The sequence below is a fragment of the Dipodomys spectabilis genome, unplaced genomic scaffold (assembly GCF_019054845.1).
Source record: "Dipodomys spectabilis isolate Male_0828 unplaced genomic scaffold, ASM1905484v1 ptg000108l, whole genome shotgun sequence".
NCBI lineage: Eukaryota > Metazoa > Chordata > Mammalia > Rodentia > Heteromyidae > Dipodomys > Dipodomys spectabilis.
Genome location: NW_024870785.1, coordinates 13,584,108 through 13,597,463, shown reverse-complemented (window position 1 = coordinate 13,597,463; position 13,356 = coordinate 13,584,108). Strand labels below are relative to the sequence as shown.

The following is a 13,356-nucleotide window of genomic DNA, read 5'->3' as shown; positions in this document are numbered from 1 at the left end:
ATAACCAACACAAAGACTACTGCCTAAATCCACACGCCAAATATTCTATGTATTACATCTTTGTGTGACCATTATACGAGGTGACCGAATAAAGTCTTAAATGTTGACTTGGATAACAAAACACCAATTATCAGCTTATGTTTCAAAATTTGATAAGGCAAACAAATGCCTTTGAATATGTGATATAAAATCTGGGTTCATAAAGTTCATTAAATAAATTAAGTTAAATGTTGCTGTTCTTCATTATTATTGATAAAAAGGTAGCTGTGAAAGGCATACCACAATTGTTCAGAAACTTCTTTAAATTACTAGGGTTAACAAATCAAATGAAATTCTGCTGAGAGATTTTCATTTTTTTAATTTCAAGTACGCTTTTAAATCTGGCATGGCTTTAAGAAAAATCTCATTTGTTAGAGCAGTATTTTAATTTCTTTCAGTAAACTTCTGCTTCACATAAAGCAAGCTATGAACATTTTGAATTAGAAAATGGTCAACATCAGCATTCCTCTGGAAAATTAAATGGGCAGCCAGTGACCTTAATGATCAAAATGTGATCACATCATTCTTGTAACTACTAAACACAAGAAGGCAAACAAATAAACAAAATAGTAGCTCAAGTGATGTATGGCCTGCAGAAGTAAGCAGAAGCTGCAAGACAGAAAGGAAAGAGAAGCTATTGAGAATAGTATGTGAAATTATTTTGCTTAAGTTTGTTAAGAAGCACAGCCATTAAATTTCACAGCAAAATAAAAATTCTAAGTATTCACTTAACCAGAAAAAAGTAACATTAAAATTATGGGAGCATGTGTAAAAATCATTATAACTTTTCTGGACTCATATGCAAGCCATCAGTATAATGGTTGTATCTCTAGACTTAGAATTGGGAAGAAGGATTTTTAATACATAATTTGGTATCTTTAATCCAAGCATACATTTGTTAACATTAATAGAGAAAAAAGTCTAGGGACTGGGGAAGTAACTCTGTGGTAAAGCACTTGTCTAACATTCATGAGACCCTCGGTTGGATCCTTACTATCACCCACACATACAAAAAGTTTTGACAATATTCGAAGATTAAAATGTACAGAAACCATCAGTTATATATTCATAAATTATCAAGCACATAATGTTTCTTTGAGGAACTAAATTATCAAGATCTCTGAAAATTACCCTTTCCTCAAACTGTGAATTTCCTCATCTGTGAAATGGTGCTAACTGGACCTTCATCTGGAGGCTCAAAGTGAAGATCACATGATACATATTATAAAATGCTTACTTAGTACAATGCCTTTCACAAAGTAAAGAGGCAGAGTAAGACAATACTATCTTTGAATCATTCTTATTAGGAGCAGTCTTGTTGCTAAATACAGCCTGACCAGCCCTCAAACACTACTTAATCATGATTGTTGTTTGACATGAGCTTCTACACCCATACACATCACACACAGACACGGACAGGGACACACCTGAATCTCAATAAAAAGTTAAAATGTCCTGCTTCACTCTGTGGCTAGTTGTGATAATACAGGCACAGGTATGACAGTTTAGTGGATTGACTTCCGGGTTTGTTCACTATCTTTTCCCATCTTAGAGATAAAAACATGCATGAGTTTGACACAGATAGATATAATCCTAAGAATTATTCAGAAGGAATGTAGATAAGGGAATATGCAGATAGTTTGTTCATTATACACATTAAACACACTTCAAGCTAGTTCAAAAAGATTGTTAATATTAACTAATTGGGTGCACACAAATGCATTTGGTATGCATAATACTTGCGGGGAGGTAAAGCTCTCGAGAAAGGAAGTCTGGACTATTTCCTTTATCAAGTTTCAGTTTCTAATCTCAGTTGTAACAAAATGTCCTTCTCTCCCTTTGTATATAGATTTCCTCAAGCCACAAACAAAAAGTAAAATAAATCCACAGATTTGGCTACAAAACACAAGTGAGAATCCAATTTAGAGACATCTGAACATGTGCTTTTTTTTGTTTTTAAATCACCAATGCATCTTTACAATTACACATCAGCCTTCATCTCAAAGTGTGAAAGATGAAAGTCTCTAACTCCACTCAGGTTACAGACTGAAACAACATGTAAATCTCATACTTGACAATAACAGAAAGGCTCCAGTTTTGATGTGTCATCTCATGCAAAGGAGACACACATAATTTGCCATTTTAAAGTTCTATATGATTCGCTAATTCATCTTTTTTTATCTGCAATCCCACTCAATTTTCATGTACCATGTCACAAATACATGACAAACTTGCACTTTTACAAACTGCTGCTAAATAGAGCATATGTTGATTGGACAATTATTAGTTGATGGCTGTCACAGAAAGCAAGGAAACCAAGAAACCCAAACACATCAGAGGAAGACATTTTCCTACTCTTAAAACATTTGAAGCTGTATGCAGAAACAGGCCTCATTATTAGTGATGAAGTTTATTTATTTTTGCTGGTCCTGGGACTTGAATTTTGGGCCTGGGCACTGTCTCTGAGCTTCCTTTCCTCTACCACTTGAGCCACAGCACCACTTCGGGTTTTTTTTCTGAGTAGTTAACTGGAGATAAAGAGTTTCACAGACTTTCCTGCTGAGCTGGCTTTAAACTGGGATCCTCAGATCTCAGCCTCTTGGGTAGCTAGGATTACAGGTGTGAACCACTGGCACCCAGCTATGAAATTTATTTTTAATAATAGTCTTTGTAAATGGCTTTGAAAACAATAGACTTTCAAAGGACAGATCTTACAAAAATCATAAACAAAATCCATAAGATACTGTATTCATGTATCTACTAAAATTAAGTTCAAATTTTTATCCTAATAAAATGTCTGAAATACATGTTTCTCAAACAGGCCCATCTCACTTTACTTTCAGTATCTTAACCATGGCTTGCAAAAACACAGATGCAATGTTACGAAGCAGCAGTTGTGCCAGTCTCGATTTTTCAGATCAAAGGGTTCTTGCGGCAAAGCACAACTGATGTGGTCTCAAAGAGTTTATTAACTCCAGATGTAGGGAACTAGTCAGCCAATTCCACAAAAAGAACAAGTCTCTCCTACTTACAATCAGTACTGGCCACAAATTAAAACCAGACTGCTTATGTCATCTGATCACCTGCACATAGATGCCAATTTTTTTTCTTGTTAATGACCTAATCACATGTTTAAATCTTAAGGATGATTTCTGTATCACAAGAAACTATCTTAAAATTAAGAGAAAGAAATATGTATGCTTTAAGATAATGAAACTATACCAGGAGTCAAATATTTTATAAAGAACAGGAAAAAGTACAATTAAGTACTTTAAGGTGTTGTATTGAAGTTTGGTGGGTAGAAATTTGTTTTAGAATTCTAGTTTCTGTTCCAGGCTTACAGAAGCTATAATGAGACTGTCCATTTTCACAAAAATGTTTTTCCCTTTAAAAATAGTTCTAGAAAGCCAGACACTCCTATTCTAGAAGAACATGACTGAAAAGCAAACATGTACCTCCTTTTCATTACTGCTTGAAAAGAAAACCCATTCCAATATCTAGAATGTTTTCATCCCATATGCCCCCAAATACATTTTTTTAGAGGGGTAGAATACTTCAGGAATATTTACAATTACTCTAGCAAAAACACAATTATACTCAGTATGCTTTAGTTCATACAACCAATTGGAGTCATATGAACAAAGACAGATTCTTTTTTCCTGCTCGGATGATTTGTTTAGATATAGGATGGCCACAAATTGAAGCCAGTCAGTCAATGATCTTAGAACTCTAGAAGCTGGAGTGAGGCACCACGCTCCCGATGGTAATGCATCCATCCTGAAATTAATACTGGAAACACTCCTGTGAGGCAGGAAAGTATAATAACTTCCTGCTAATCATTGAGAAGTAGAAGCTTTAACTAAAACAGAAGAATAGATCCATGGCCTGTGTGATGGTTGTTTTTAAATGACCCAGATTATGAGACGGTGGGAATTTTTTTTTAAGTATGTGTGAATAGCTATGTAGCTAATGAAGGACCCTTCCACGGAACATGAGGAATGTACCAAGAGAACCTCCAAGAGAGGTTTCTATGGTGATGGAAATGCTCTGCAAATGGGACCAGTAAATACCTGAAATGTGGACAGTACAACCGAGGAACTAAAATTTTAATTTTATTGATTTACATAACCATATATGGCTAGTAGTTACTTTATTGAATGAGGTAGATTTAGATCACTCTCCCATACCCAGTAGTTTAAGAGTACATCATTTCAAAGAAATATTCTAAATTCTTCTAAGCTTCAAAGTCAAACCAGACTAAATTCATAAACATTTTGTGAACTCTGTTACCTACATTTGAATAAAGAATATTCAGGACTAGGGGTTATAGCTCAATGGGACAGCACTTGCCTGGCAGGCTTGTGGTCCTGGGTTTGAAGTTTGAAAAAGGAAGAGAGAAGGGGAGGGAAAAGAAGAGGAGAACATATCCATTTTTACTGACATCCACCAAAATAGAATTTCTGAGATTTTATGTTTCCTTTGTCAATACAGTTAAATAGTTACATTTAAGTGCCAATATGCTCAGTATCATTCAACACTTTAATACAAGCTAACATAGACCTCCAATGCATGAGGTCTATGCTTCGAACAGAAATTGTCTTCAGTACAATTTACATCTACTTACCAAAATAAACAAAACCACTTGCATGAAGATATGGTATTATATTCAGGAATATCCAATTTATCTAATATCTTATATAATAATATTTTGTATTGAACAATAAAAATTTTATGAGATTTAGGTGAGTGCTGAATGCCTGATAGAAAGAAGTCTAGATCAATCCAGTTCCCAACCCAAGTAAACCTCTGTATTAATACAACTAATTAATACAACTAAGCCCACGTATATAATTTTAGAAAAAAAAATGAACATCTAAGAATCACATTCAGGAACTAGAAAAAACTAGGGAATCTTATACAAAAAAAGATTTTTTTTCCCTTGTTGGTCATGGGGCTTGAACTCTGAGTCTGGGCTCTGTCCCTGGGCTCTTCAGCTCAAGACAAGCACTCTACCACTTGAGCCACAGAAGCACTTCTAGTTTTCTGGAATTGTTAAATAGAGATAAAAAATATTTTTTTGCTGTATTAGAGAAAATTAAAGACATTTCCTAAAAATAATTTCATACATACTTTCCTGACCACCTTGGATCTATCTGGGGCATGTATACTGGTCGTATGTACATCCTATGATTTTTTTTTTTAAAGTTACCTTTGTCTTCCTACTTTCTTGTGGCTTCTGTAAACAAAGTTGAAACAGAACCCCAAAGAAAAGGTTAATATTTTCAATAGTCTTAAAAAGATGAACATGTTTTCCCCAGGGGCAAAATTAAGTCTCCCTAGCAAGAAGAATTCTAAGTGGGTTCCAATGGTTCAAGCCTATAATCCTGGCTACTCAGGAGGCTGAGATCTTTGAAGCTTGCTGGGGCAGGAAAGTCCCAGAGACTCTCATCTCCAATTAACCACAAAAGGCCAGAAGTGGAGTTGTTGCTCAAGTGGTCGAGTGCTAGCATTCAGTGAAAAAAAAAACTTAGGTTCAGAGACCAGGGCCATAGTTCAAGCCCCAGGACTTGAAAGACAAAAAACAAAACCACCAACAACCAAAAAACCCCACCAATTCCAGTTTCTTACAAAGTATCTTAAAAGTTAGTGACTGCTTTGGCTTGTTAACAATACAGGTAATGACCTGTTGTTGTTGTTGTTTTTGGTTGGTGGTGGGGCTTGAACGGTGGGCCTAGGCACTATCCCTCAGCTCTTCAGCTCAAGGAGAGCGCTCTACCACTTGAACCACAGCGCCACTTCCAGTTTTCTGAGTGTTTTCTGGAAGTAAGAGTCTCACAGAGGGCTGGGAAGGCAGCTCAGTGGAAGAGTGCTTGCCTTGCATGCATGAGGCTCTGGGTTCCATTCCTCAGGACCACATAAGCAGAAAAAGCTGGAAGTGGAGCTGTGGCTCAAGTGGTAGAGTGCTAGCTAGCCTTGAGCTGAAGAGCTGAGGGACAGCGCCCAGACCCAGAGTTCAGGCCCCACGACTGACAAAAAAAAAAAAGTCTCAGACTTTCCAGCCTGGGCTAGCTTTGAACCTTGATCCTTAAATCTCAGCCTCCTGAGTAGCTAGGATTACAGTCATGAGCCACCAATGCTTGGCTGATTACCTGTCTTTTAATCGAGAAGAAAACAATCTCTAAGTTAAAATTTTAAAGTTTCTTTTCAAGTGTATTTCTCTGGTTTTATACTGTCAATGTTATAATTTCCTTAATAATCACACTTTTTCTGGAAAAACATGAAATTCTTTTTTTTTTTTTTGTCAGTCGTGGGGCTGAACTCTGGGCCTGGGCGCTGTCCCTCAGCTCTTCAGCTCAAGGATAGCCCCCTACCACTTGAGCCACAGCGCCACTTTCGGCTTTTTTCTGCTTATATGGTGCTGAGGAATCGAACCCAGGGCCTCATGCGAGACAAGCACTCTACCACTGAACCAACTTCCCAGCCCCCCAAAACTTGAACTTCTAAAGGACAGTTAATACTTGTTTTCTAGGATAACAGTGAATAAATCCACCATTCCATCCTAGAATCTGATTTCCTTTCTTCAGAATGCTCATGATTCAGTGGAAAGGAACATTGATTTTTCTCCCCCAAAACATTAAGCAGCCCAGGACAACATGCTTTCCGGGTAAGGCTTATAGTTTCAGCTCACTATTCATACACACTTGAATCAACAATAACAATGTCAATGACAATTTTTCTTGGGTTCATTGCTATCATCTTAAGGTACTTGCACTAAATTTGGGAGGCAGGGACAGGACCCAAAACAGATTTATGTGAAAGTCCTTGTCATTCAATGGCTTTAGCATTTTATGTTCAGGAAATTTTTCATGACCATGTTTTCCTGACCATAAAATTGTTATATTTAACTATCCAGGGCCTACAGACAAGTCTAGAGATTTGAATTTAATTGTATTTTTTCTCATGTTAATTAGCACTAAATCCTCCAACAGAACAAAATTGCAGTTCTATATAACTCATGAAATGGTTTTGTGCTTTTAATAATCAAAAATGTTTATTTGAAAAAAGTAAGTCTTAGGACAATTTAAAATGTAATTTGAGTTACTTGCTACTCTGATTCTTGAGCAAAAACAAATTACGTGGGCAGACAGATGCCAAAACTCTGGCTAAGCCAATTTTCAGTACAGTGAATTCCTATTAGAAAAGGAGACTTGAGACTTGCTAGTCCAATTTTCTAAGTTTTTAAAACATGCCAATGATAATTTAAAGTTCTTCATCTAAGGTGAAAACTAGTAAAAACTTGACTGGCTGGGCATTCAGTCTAGTGGTAATATTTGTGAGGCCCTGAGTTGGATCCCAAGCAATACTCTTCCCCCATCCCAAAGAAGTACAGAAATTTTACATGACTAGCCACGCCAATTAAGTGTTCATAAAATTGTTATGATCATATATGCAAGCTATATTTGTAAAAATGGTATATAGTGTTTTGCTCAGTGACATTTTCTTTCCAATGCGTAATATTTTCATACAAATGGGATCACAAACGTTAAGATTTTAACCTTTTGTTATGAAATGTAATTTTTTTTTATTCATACTTGATCTTGGGCAATGAACCTGGATTCAAATACTGACCTTACTAACTGGATAGAGTTTGAACAAATTACTTAACTTTCCCTGAACCTTATTTTCCTTACTAATAAACCTAGGCTATTGCTAGCTAGTGACAGTGGGTGTCTGATTTTGACTCAGATGAACATGAAGTTTTCTCGTTTCCTGGCCTGGGGCAGCCCTCATAGACAGGTTAGCTTTTGGTATCTTCTTTCCTACATTCCATTCAAGAAGGTTCACATTTAAAGTGTGTTTTCAGCTTGTGCTAAAAACTTGGAGTTCTGTTTCCTGTCTCATAAAATAAAATAATCCTCTGATACAATAAAAGAAAAAAAAAAGATAATCATGTCTGGCTTGCTGTAATTCTTTTACCTGGAAAAATCTGCAACAACTTCGTTCAAGGCATAGAAAAATGGAGGCTGCTTAGCTCAGAGGCAGGACAAAATTACAGCTTTCAAGATAAAGAAATGATGGAAGTCCTTTCCTTCCCACAACTTTCCATTCTTGACTTCTACGGTATTCTATGGTTTTGCATAAAGGGCATAATTTATTTATATCAATGAGGATGCTGCATGCAGATCAAGTTCTTAAAAAGGAATCCTAGAAACTCACTATTCTTTGCTATTTCTTAAATCTTAAAAAGGTATGTAATTTTCAAAGTAGTCCTAATTTTCCTGTTTATCACAAGCACACACTAATACTTTATCCATGTGATGCACAGTACAATCATACAAAAGTCACATATGACACCAAACATTAACTCTTCCTTTAAAAAAACAACAACAACAACACAACAACAACAACAACAAAAACAGAACAAAACTGACCACATAATCTGAGGTAACACAATATGAAAAGGCTCTTCCAGACTGCTTAATCTAACTTTTCCTAGAATTTGTTCAGTTTTATTAAAATATTACAAAAAGAATACCCTTAAATGTATGAAACTAATTTGTAAACTTAAACACTAGATTTTATAACAGGCGATTTATAACAGGCTAAGAATTTCTCACTATCACAGCAACCATAATGGGATATTAAAAATGAAATTGATACAAACTTCTTAGCATTAAAAAATATTACTCTGTTCTATCATCTTAAATCAATGAAGTAGGATTAAAGAGCTTAAATTTAACCTCTTCACCATGAGAATGAACAAATAGTCCACAATCCAAGTGAGGAAATATATTTCAGTTGAGTCTATTAATATTAATAAAGGCTTATTAATATTAATATAAGTCTAGAAACACTGTTACAAAGCTTTGATAGGGTAGACATTTCCCAATAAATACTATGATACATTTACATAATGCTGAGAGAATTACCACATAATTTATATACATCACATAATTTTCTTATCAAAGAAAATTGAACTAAGAATAGTATTTCTAATAATTTTAGTACATTTTCTAGTAATTATTATAAAATAACAATGTTTAATAGAAGAGATGAATAGAAATAAAATTCGTATTAATTCTTGAGTCTTATGCTTCAGAGGATTAAGACCATGTCTCATTTCTGTATTCATTTTTCAAGAATATATAAGTCACCTTTGACCTATATCAGGCACAGGCTATCAATTTTCAAGCTACTTCTCTACCATAGCAACTATGCCATCTACCATAAGCCTGGAAATACTTAATACTATCAAAGCTGTCCCTACCCCCTCAGTCAGAACAAAGAGAAATGTTGTAAAAGAAGGATCTGTGCTCTTAAAGGAAAAAAACATAAACTCAATTTGAGTTAAGATTCTCACTGCTTCAGGGGCTTCATATAATTAATTTTACTGAACTTATGTGCATGTGTGCACATACATATCTACATACTATCTTAAAAGAGCGGACAGTTTTACTTAAAATCAGCCCCAAAGGCCAGTACTTTTTGAAAGGCAGATGGCAAGGAAGTTATTTGAAATCAAGTATTTTTACTTATCTATCTAAATCTACTTCTCACACTCTCTGCAGCCTGAACAGACTTCAGTCAGTTTAAAGATATTTTGGCTTGAAAAATCTTCGATTAGGAAAGGTGTCCCAAAAGCTGACATGCAACCAAACCACAAACCTTATATGAAGAGGCCTTATATCAACTAAAGTAGTCAACAACAAGAGGGTATCTTTATTAGTTCTTAGTACCCTACTGATAGCCAAATGCTACTTTAAAGCATTTTCAAGTGGTAAAGAGCATTTTGTATCTACTTTAAGAAAATGTAATTATAATTTCTTCTACTTCAAACATAAAACATTGTGCCTCTATCACTAAAATCATGTAATATGTGGTTTTTAAGATGTCTGGAGGGGCAATTTTTTGTTTTTGAAAGATGGAGGATGAGATTACTGACGTTCTTACACAAAAAAAGGTTGTATTCAGCCGTACAGCATTCTAAATGTTTATCAAATACTTTATAAAAATAGCATCTATTGAATCTCTAAGAAAAGTTTACTTTCTTTTTAGAACACAAATAATACTCTGACTTTTGGGAATTAAATACACTGTCATTAAGTTTAAAGAAAAGTCTTGCTTAGCAATATTATTTTAAAACACCTAACCATGTGTTATAAATTGGCCAGGAATATATTCGTTGGAAAATATATAAATGCATTCTTTTAAAAACAATGATTTATTTTATGAATCTGTACAGGGTCAAAATTCTAGTATGATTAGAAACAGATGGTATCCCAGAAAAGCCAGGCTCTGGACCTGAAACTCCAAACAGGAAATACGGCCCTCACTAGCTGACTGGTTCCCTAATCATTCCCAGAGCTTCATACTTGTTGTTTTTATGAATATCCAAGATGACTTTCATCTTCCCATTGCATCTACAAAGCAACAAATAGTACTCATGTATATATGTGTGTACTTATACATAAATTACACATAGTATATGAAGATACCAAAATAAACATACTTTCAAGCTCACTGCAAATAAAGATATATGGCTAAAAATAACTCACAAATGCAAATTTATTTTCCATGTCATCATTAAAAGAAAGTAAAAGCCACCAACAATACTGTTGAAGACACTTTACTCGCACAAGTAATAGATAGTCTAATCTATCTTAATAATAATAATAAAAGCCCCACAGATTTAACTAAATAGCACTTAAACTACCCAGTTTTCCCATTAAACAAGTCAGTAAGAAGCTATGTGAACAAAGAAAAGGCTTACCGTTTTCCCATTGTAGTAATACATCAAAGAACTACTGCCCATTCCAGGGACAGGATAAGCACAATACATGTTGATTTTTAAAATGTTACTCTTTGCAGCTAATACACACAGCTTCTCTCCAAGACATACATCCACTCAGGCAAACAGAGTAAGTCTTCAGTACTACGCATCCACACATGGATCTACTCAAAAGGAACTTATGCAAAATAGGACTGAACCAACTCACAGAGCACAGAGGGAGGGAGGGTTTATGCTGTAAGTAACCTCTTTCAATTTCCACCAAGCTCTTGCATTTGTGAGGGATACCAGTAAGACAAACTTCAGGGTATTAAAAGAAATACTCTAAAGTCTTACATTCTACCTAAAGAGATAGCCCTAAAGGTAAATATCCCGAGAATTATTAACTTTGTTGTGGACATATATATGTATATTCACATGTGTGCATATACAGGCAGACCAGACAAAGGAAGGTAAACTGACACATTTGCTAACTTGTTTTTTAGTTTAATTAAATTATAGCACTTGTGGCAAGGAAACCTTGCGTACTACACCTCTGGAAACAGTACCATCTGGCATGGTCTAAAGTTGCTTCCAACTCTGATAAACACATGATCACACAATCCAGGAACTGGAAACACCAAAGCACGTGTAACAAGAAGGGTCCAGACAGTTAAGCCTTGCACCAAGTTACTTACTGGAGAAGGCAGACCATCGTGTAAGTGCCTCTTAACTAACTAGAACAGACCATGACTTAAATAAAGTACTTGCTTTTAAAATGGAAACATTTAACAATACAGATGTCCAGTTATAGAGTGCCTTGAATTTCTCATTCACAACACCAACAAAAAGTTTATTTTAAAGTGCAGTTTTCTAGAACATCTAATCAGTAATAAATAGAAAGAAAATAAGGGTTTGTTTCCCTTTATATAAAGTATGAAAGGCTGTGTGTGTGCAGACAAAATGTGTAATGTAGCTAGTAACCTTATTGAAACTTTCCTAGAAGCCTTTTCTTCAAAGTTCATTATTGTTCTTAAGGAATCTTTTATGTATTTATGTTTTATATCAATCCTCAAATTTCTCAGAAAGTATTAGAATAAATATACCAAAGATTTTCTAACTCACAAAAATACTTCAAAGAGGTTTTTAAACATCATCTCTAAATACATTTTTCTCACATGAATACATTTTGCTACTCAAAAATTTTCCAATTTATCTCTGGTTGTAGATTCTAATCCAGCAAAATGGAATACCAACTCCTCTTATTTTTCTTCTCATTTTCTCCACTAAAATCTCTTTGTGTTATCTCTTTCTCTGTGCTTTGTGGGCTACAGCAGGCTGTATTAATCAGAGAACTCACAAGCTGCAAAAAAGAGGGCATACCACTTTATTTTTTTTTTATACCTTTCACAAAGCAGAAAATCTCTGTGCAGTATGTTAGAAAAAGTCTGTAAGAGATCATCATCATCCCCCCCCAAAAAAAACAAATTGTGCACTCTTATGAAATATGTTGATCAAATCACAGTAGTAAATGGAATCAGACAATAAAGCCATCTAACTTCACAGTGTTTATAAAAGCTGATGGTATCGGAACAACAATAAAATCTCCCCATACTCTCCAGATATAGAAAAGGCTAAGCAGCAGCTGCAAAAGAACATCCCAGTACAGCAGACTATTAAAATGCCAGTCTGCAGAGTGCTGTGCAACTTCCTCCCTCCTGAGAGACCACAAAGACCCATTTCAATCCTTGGAGAACTGTGTAAAAAGCTTTGATTTACAATTAACAATGCCACATCTTAAAACCATTCAAGTAAATTTTAGTCTTTATAGACAGTCTTTCTCTATTGACAGAACAGCTACTATTTAAAAGAAAAAAACAATTATTTAAAATTCCCTTTTTCTATTAGTTATTAAAAAAATTAAAAACCTTGGTTATGAAAGAAAGAGGAGAAATAAAGAGAAGAGAGGAGTAAATCTGGCTAGTAACACAATATTTTCTTTCTACAATCATTGCTCCAACCTGAGAAAACTTTTTTATATTGGTCAGAAAATCCACTTGCAATAGTTAGGCATATCTCGCTGATAGAAAACTGAGAAAGTATGGTGTTGTTTGGTAAAACAAACAGGCTAATGTAAACCCAAAAGTATGCAACTATGGCTATTAAACCAAGTGAAAAAAACAATTTAAAATTTCATTATCAATTATTTTAGAGGCAATAAATATAAAAGGAATAAACAAAAATATTCAGGTAAAATTAAAATTCAGAGTAAAGCCAAGCAATAAAATCCAATCTCTTTTATTGTTCTCAAATCAGTTCACTAATGATTAGGTAAGATTTAAGGTGAAACTTGAAATCCAAATGTGAAATGATGGTTTATAAACAGCGAAGGAACTATTTAGGAGCTCTTCTACTATTTAAATCTTCCTCTCAAAAACTTAGATTAAAAAAATTATACATGTACAAATACTAAATTTATACATGTATATAATAGAATATTAGTCATTTAGTATATACTACTACCTACAAAGAGTTTGTATAGTAATTTA

The 13,356-nt window shown here is 34.6% G+C and overlaps 1 protein-coding gene across 8 annotated transcripts in view; it reads right to left on the bottom strand.

Moving 5' to 3' along the window:
* Tcf12 (transcription factor 12) overlaps window positions 1–13,356 on the bottom strand; it is a 275,333-nt gene that overhangs the window by 48,223 nt on the left and 213,754 nt on the right. For 2 of the 8 annotated variants that reach the window (XM_042687442.1, XM_042687443.1), the window contains exon 1: window positions 10,811–10,984. The exons of 5 other annotated variants lie outside the window; for them this stretch is intronic. In XM_042687442.1, the coding sequence (XP_042543376.1) occupies window positions 10,811–10,879 (69 nt within the window). In that variant the 5' untranslated portion in view covers window positions 10,880–10,984. Of the gene's footprint in view, window positions 1–580; window positions 589–10,810; window positions 10,985–13,356 lie in introns of those variants that run through there. One more of the 8 variants, XM_042687444.1, reaches the window with a different exon arrangement.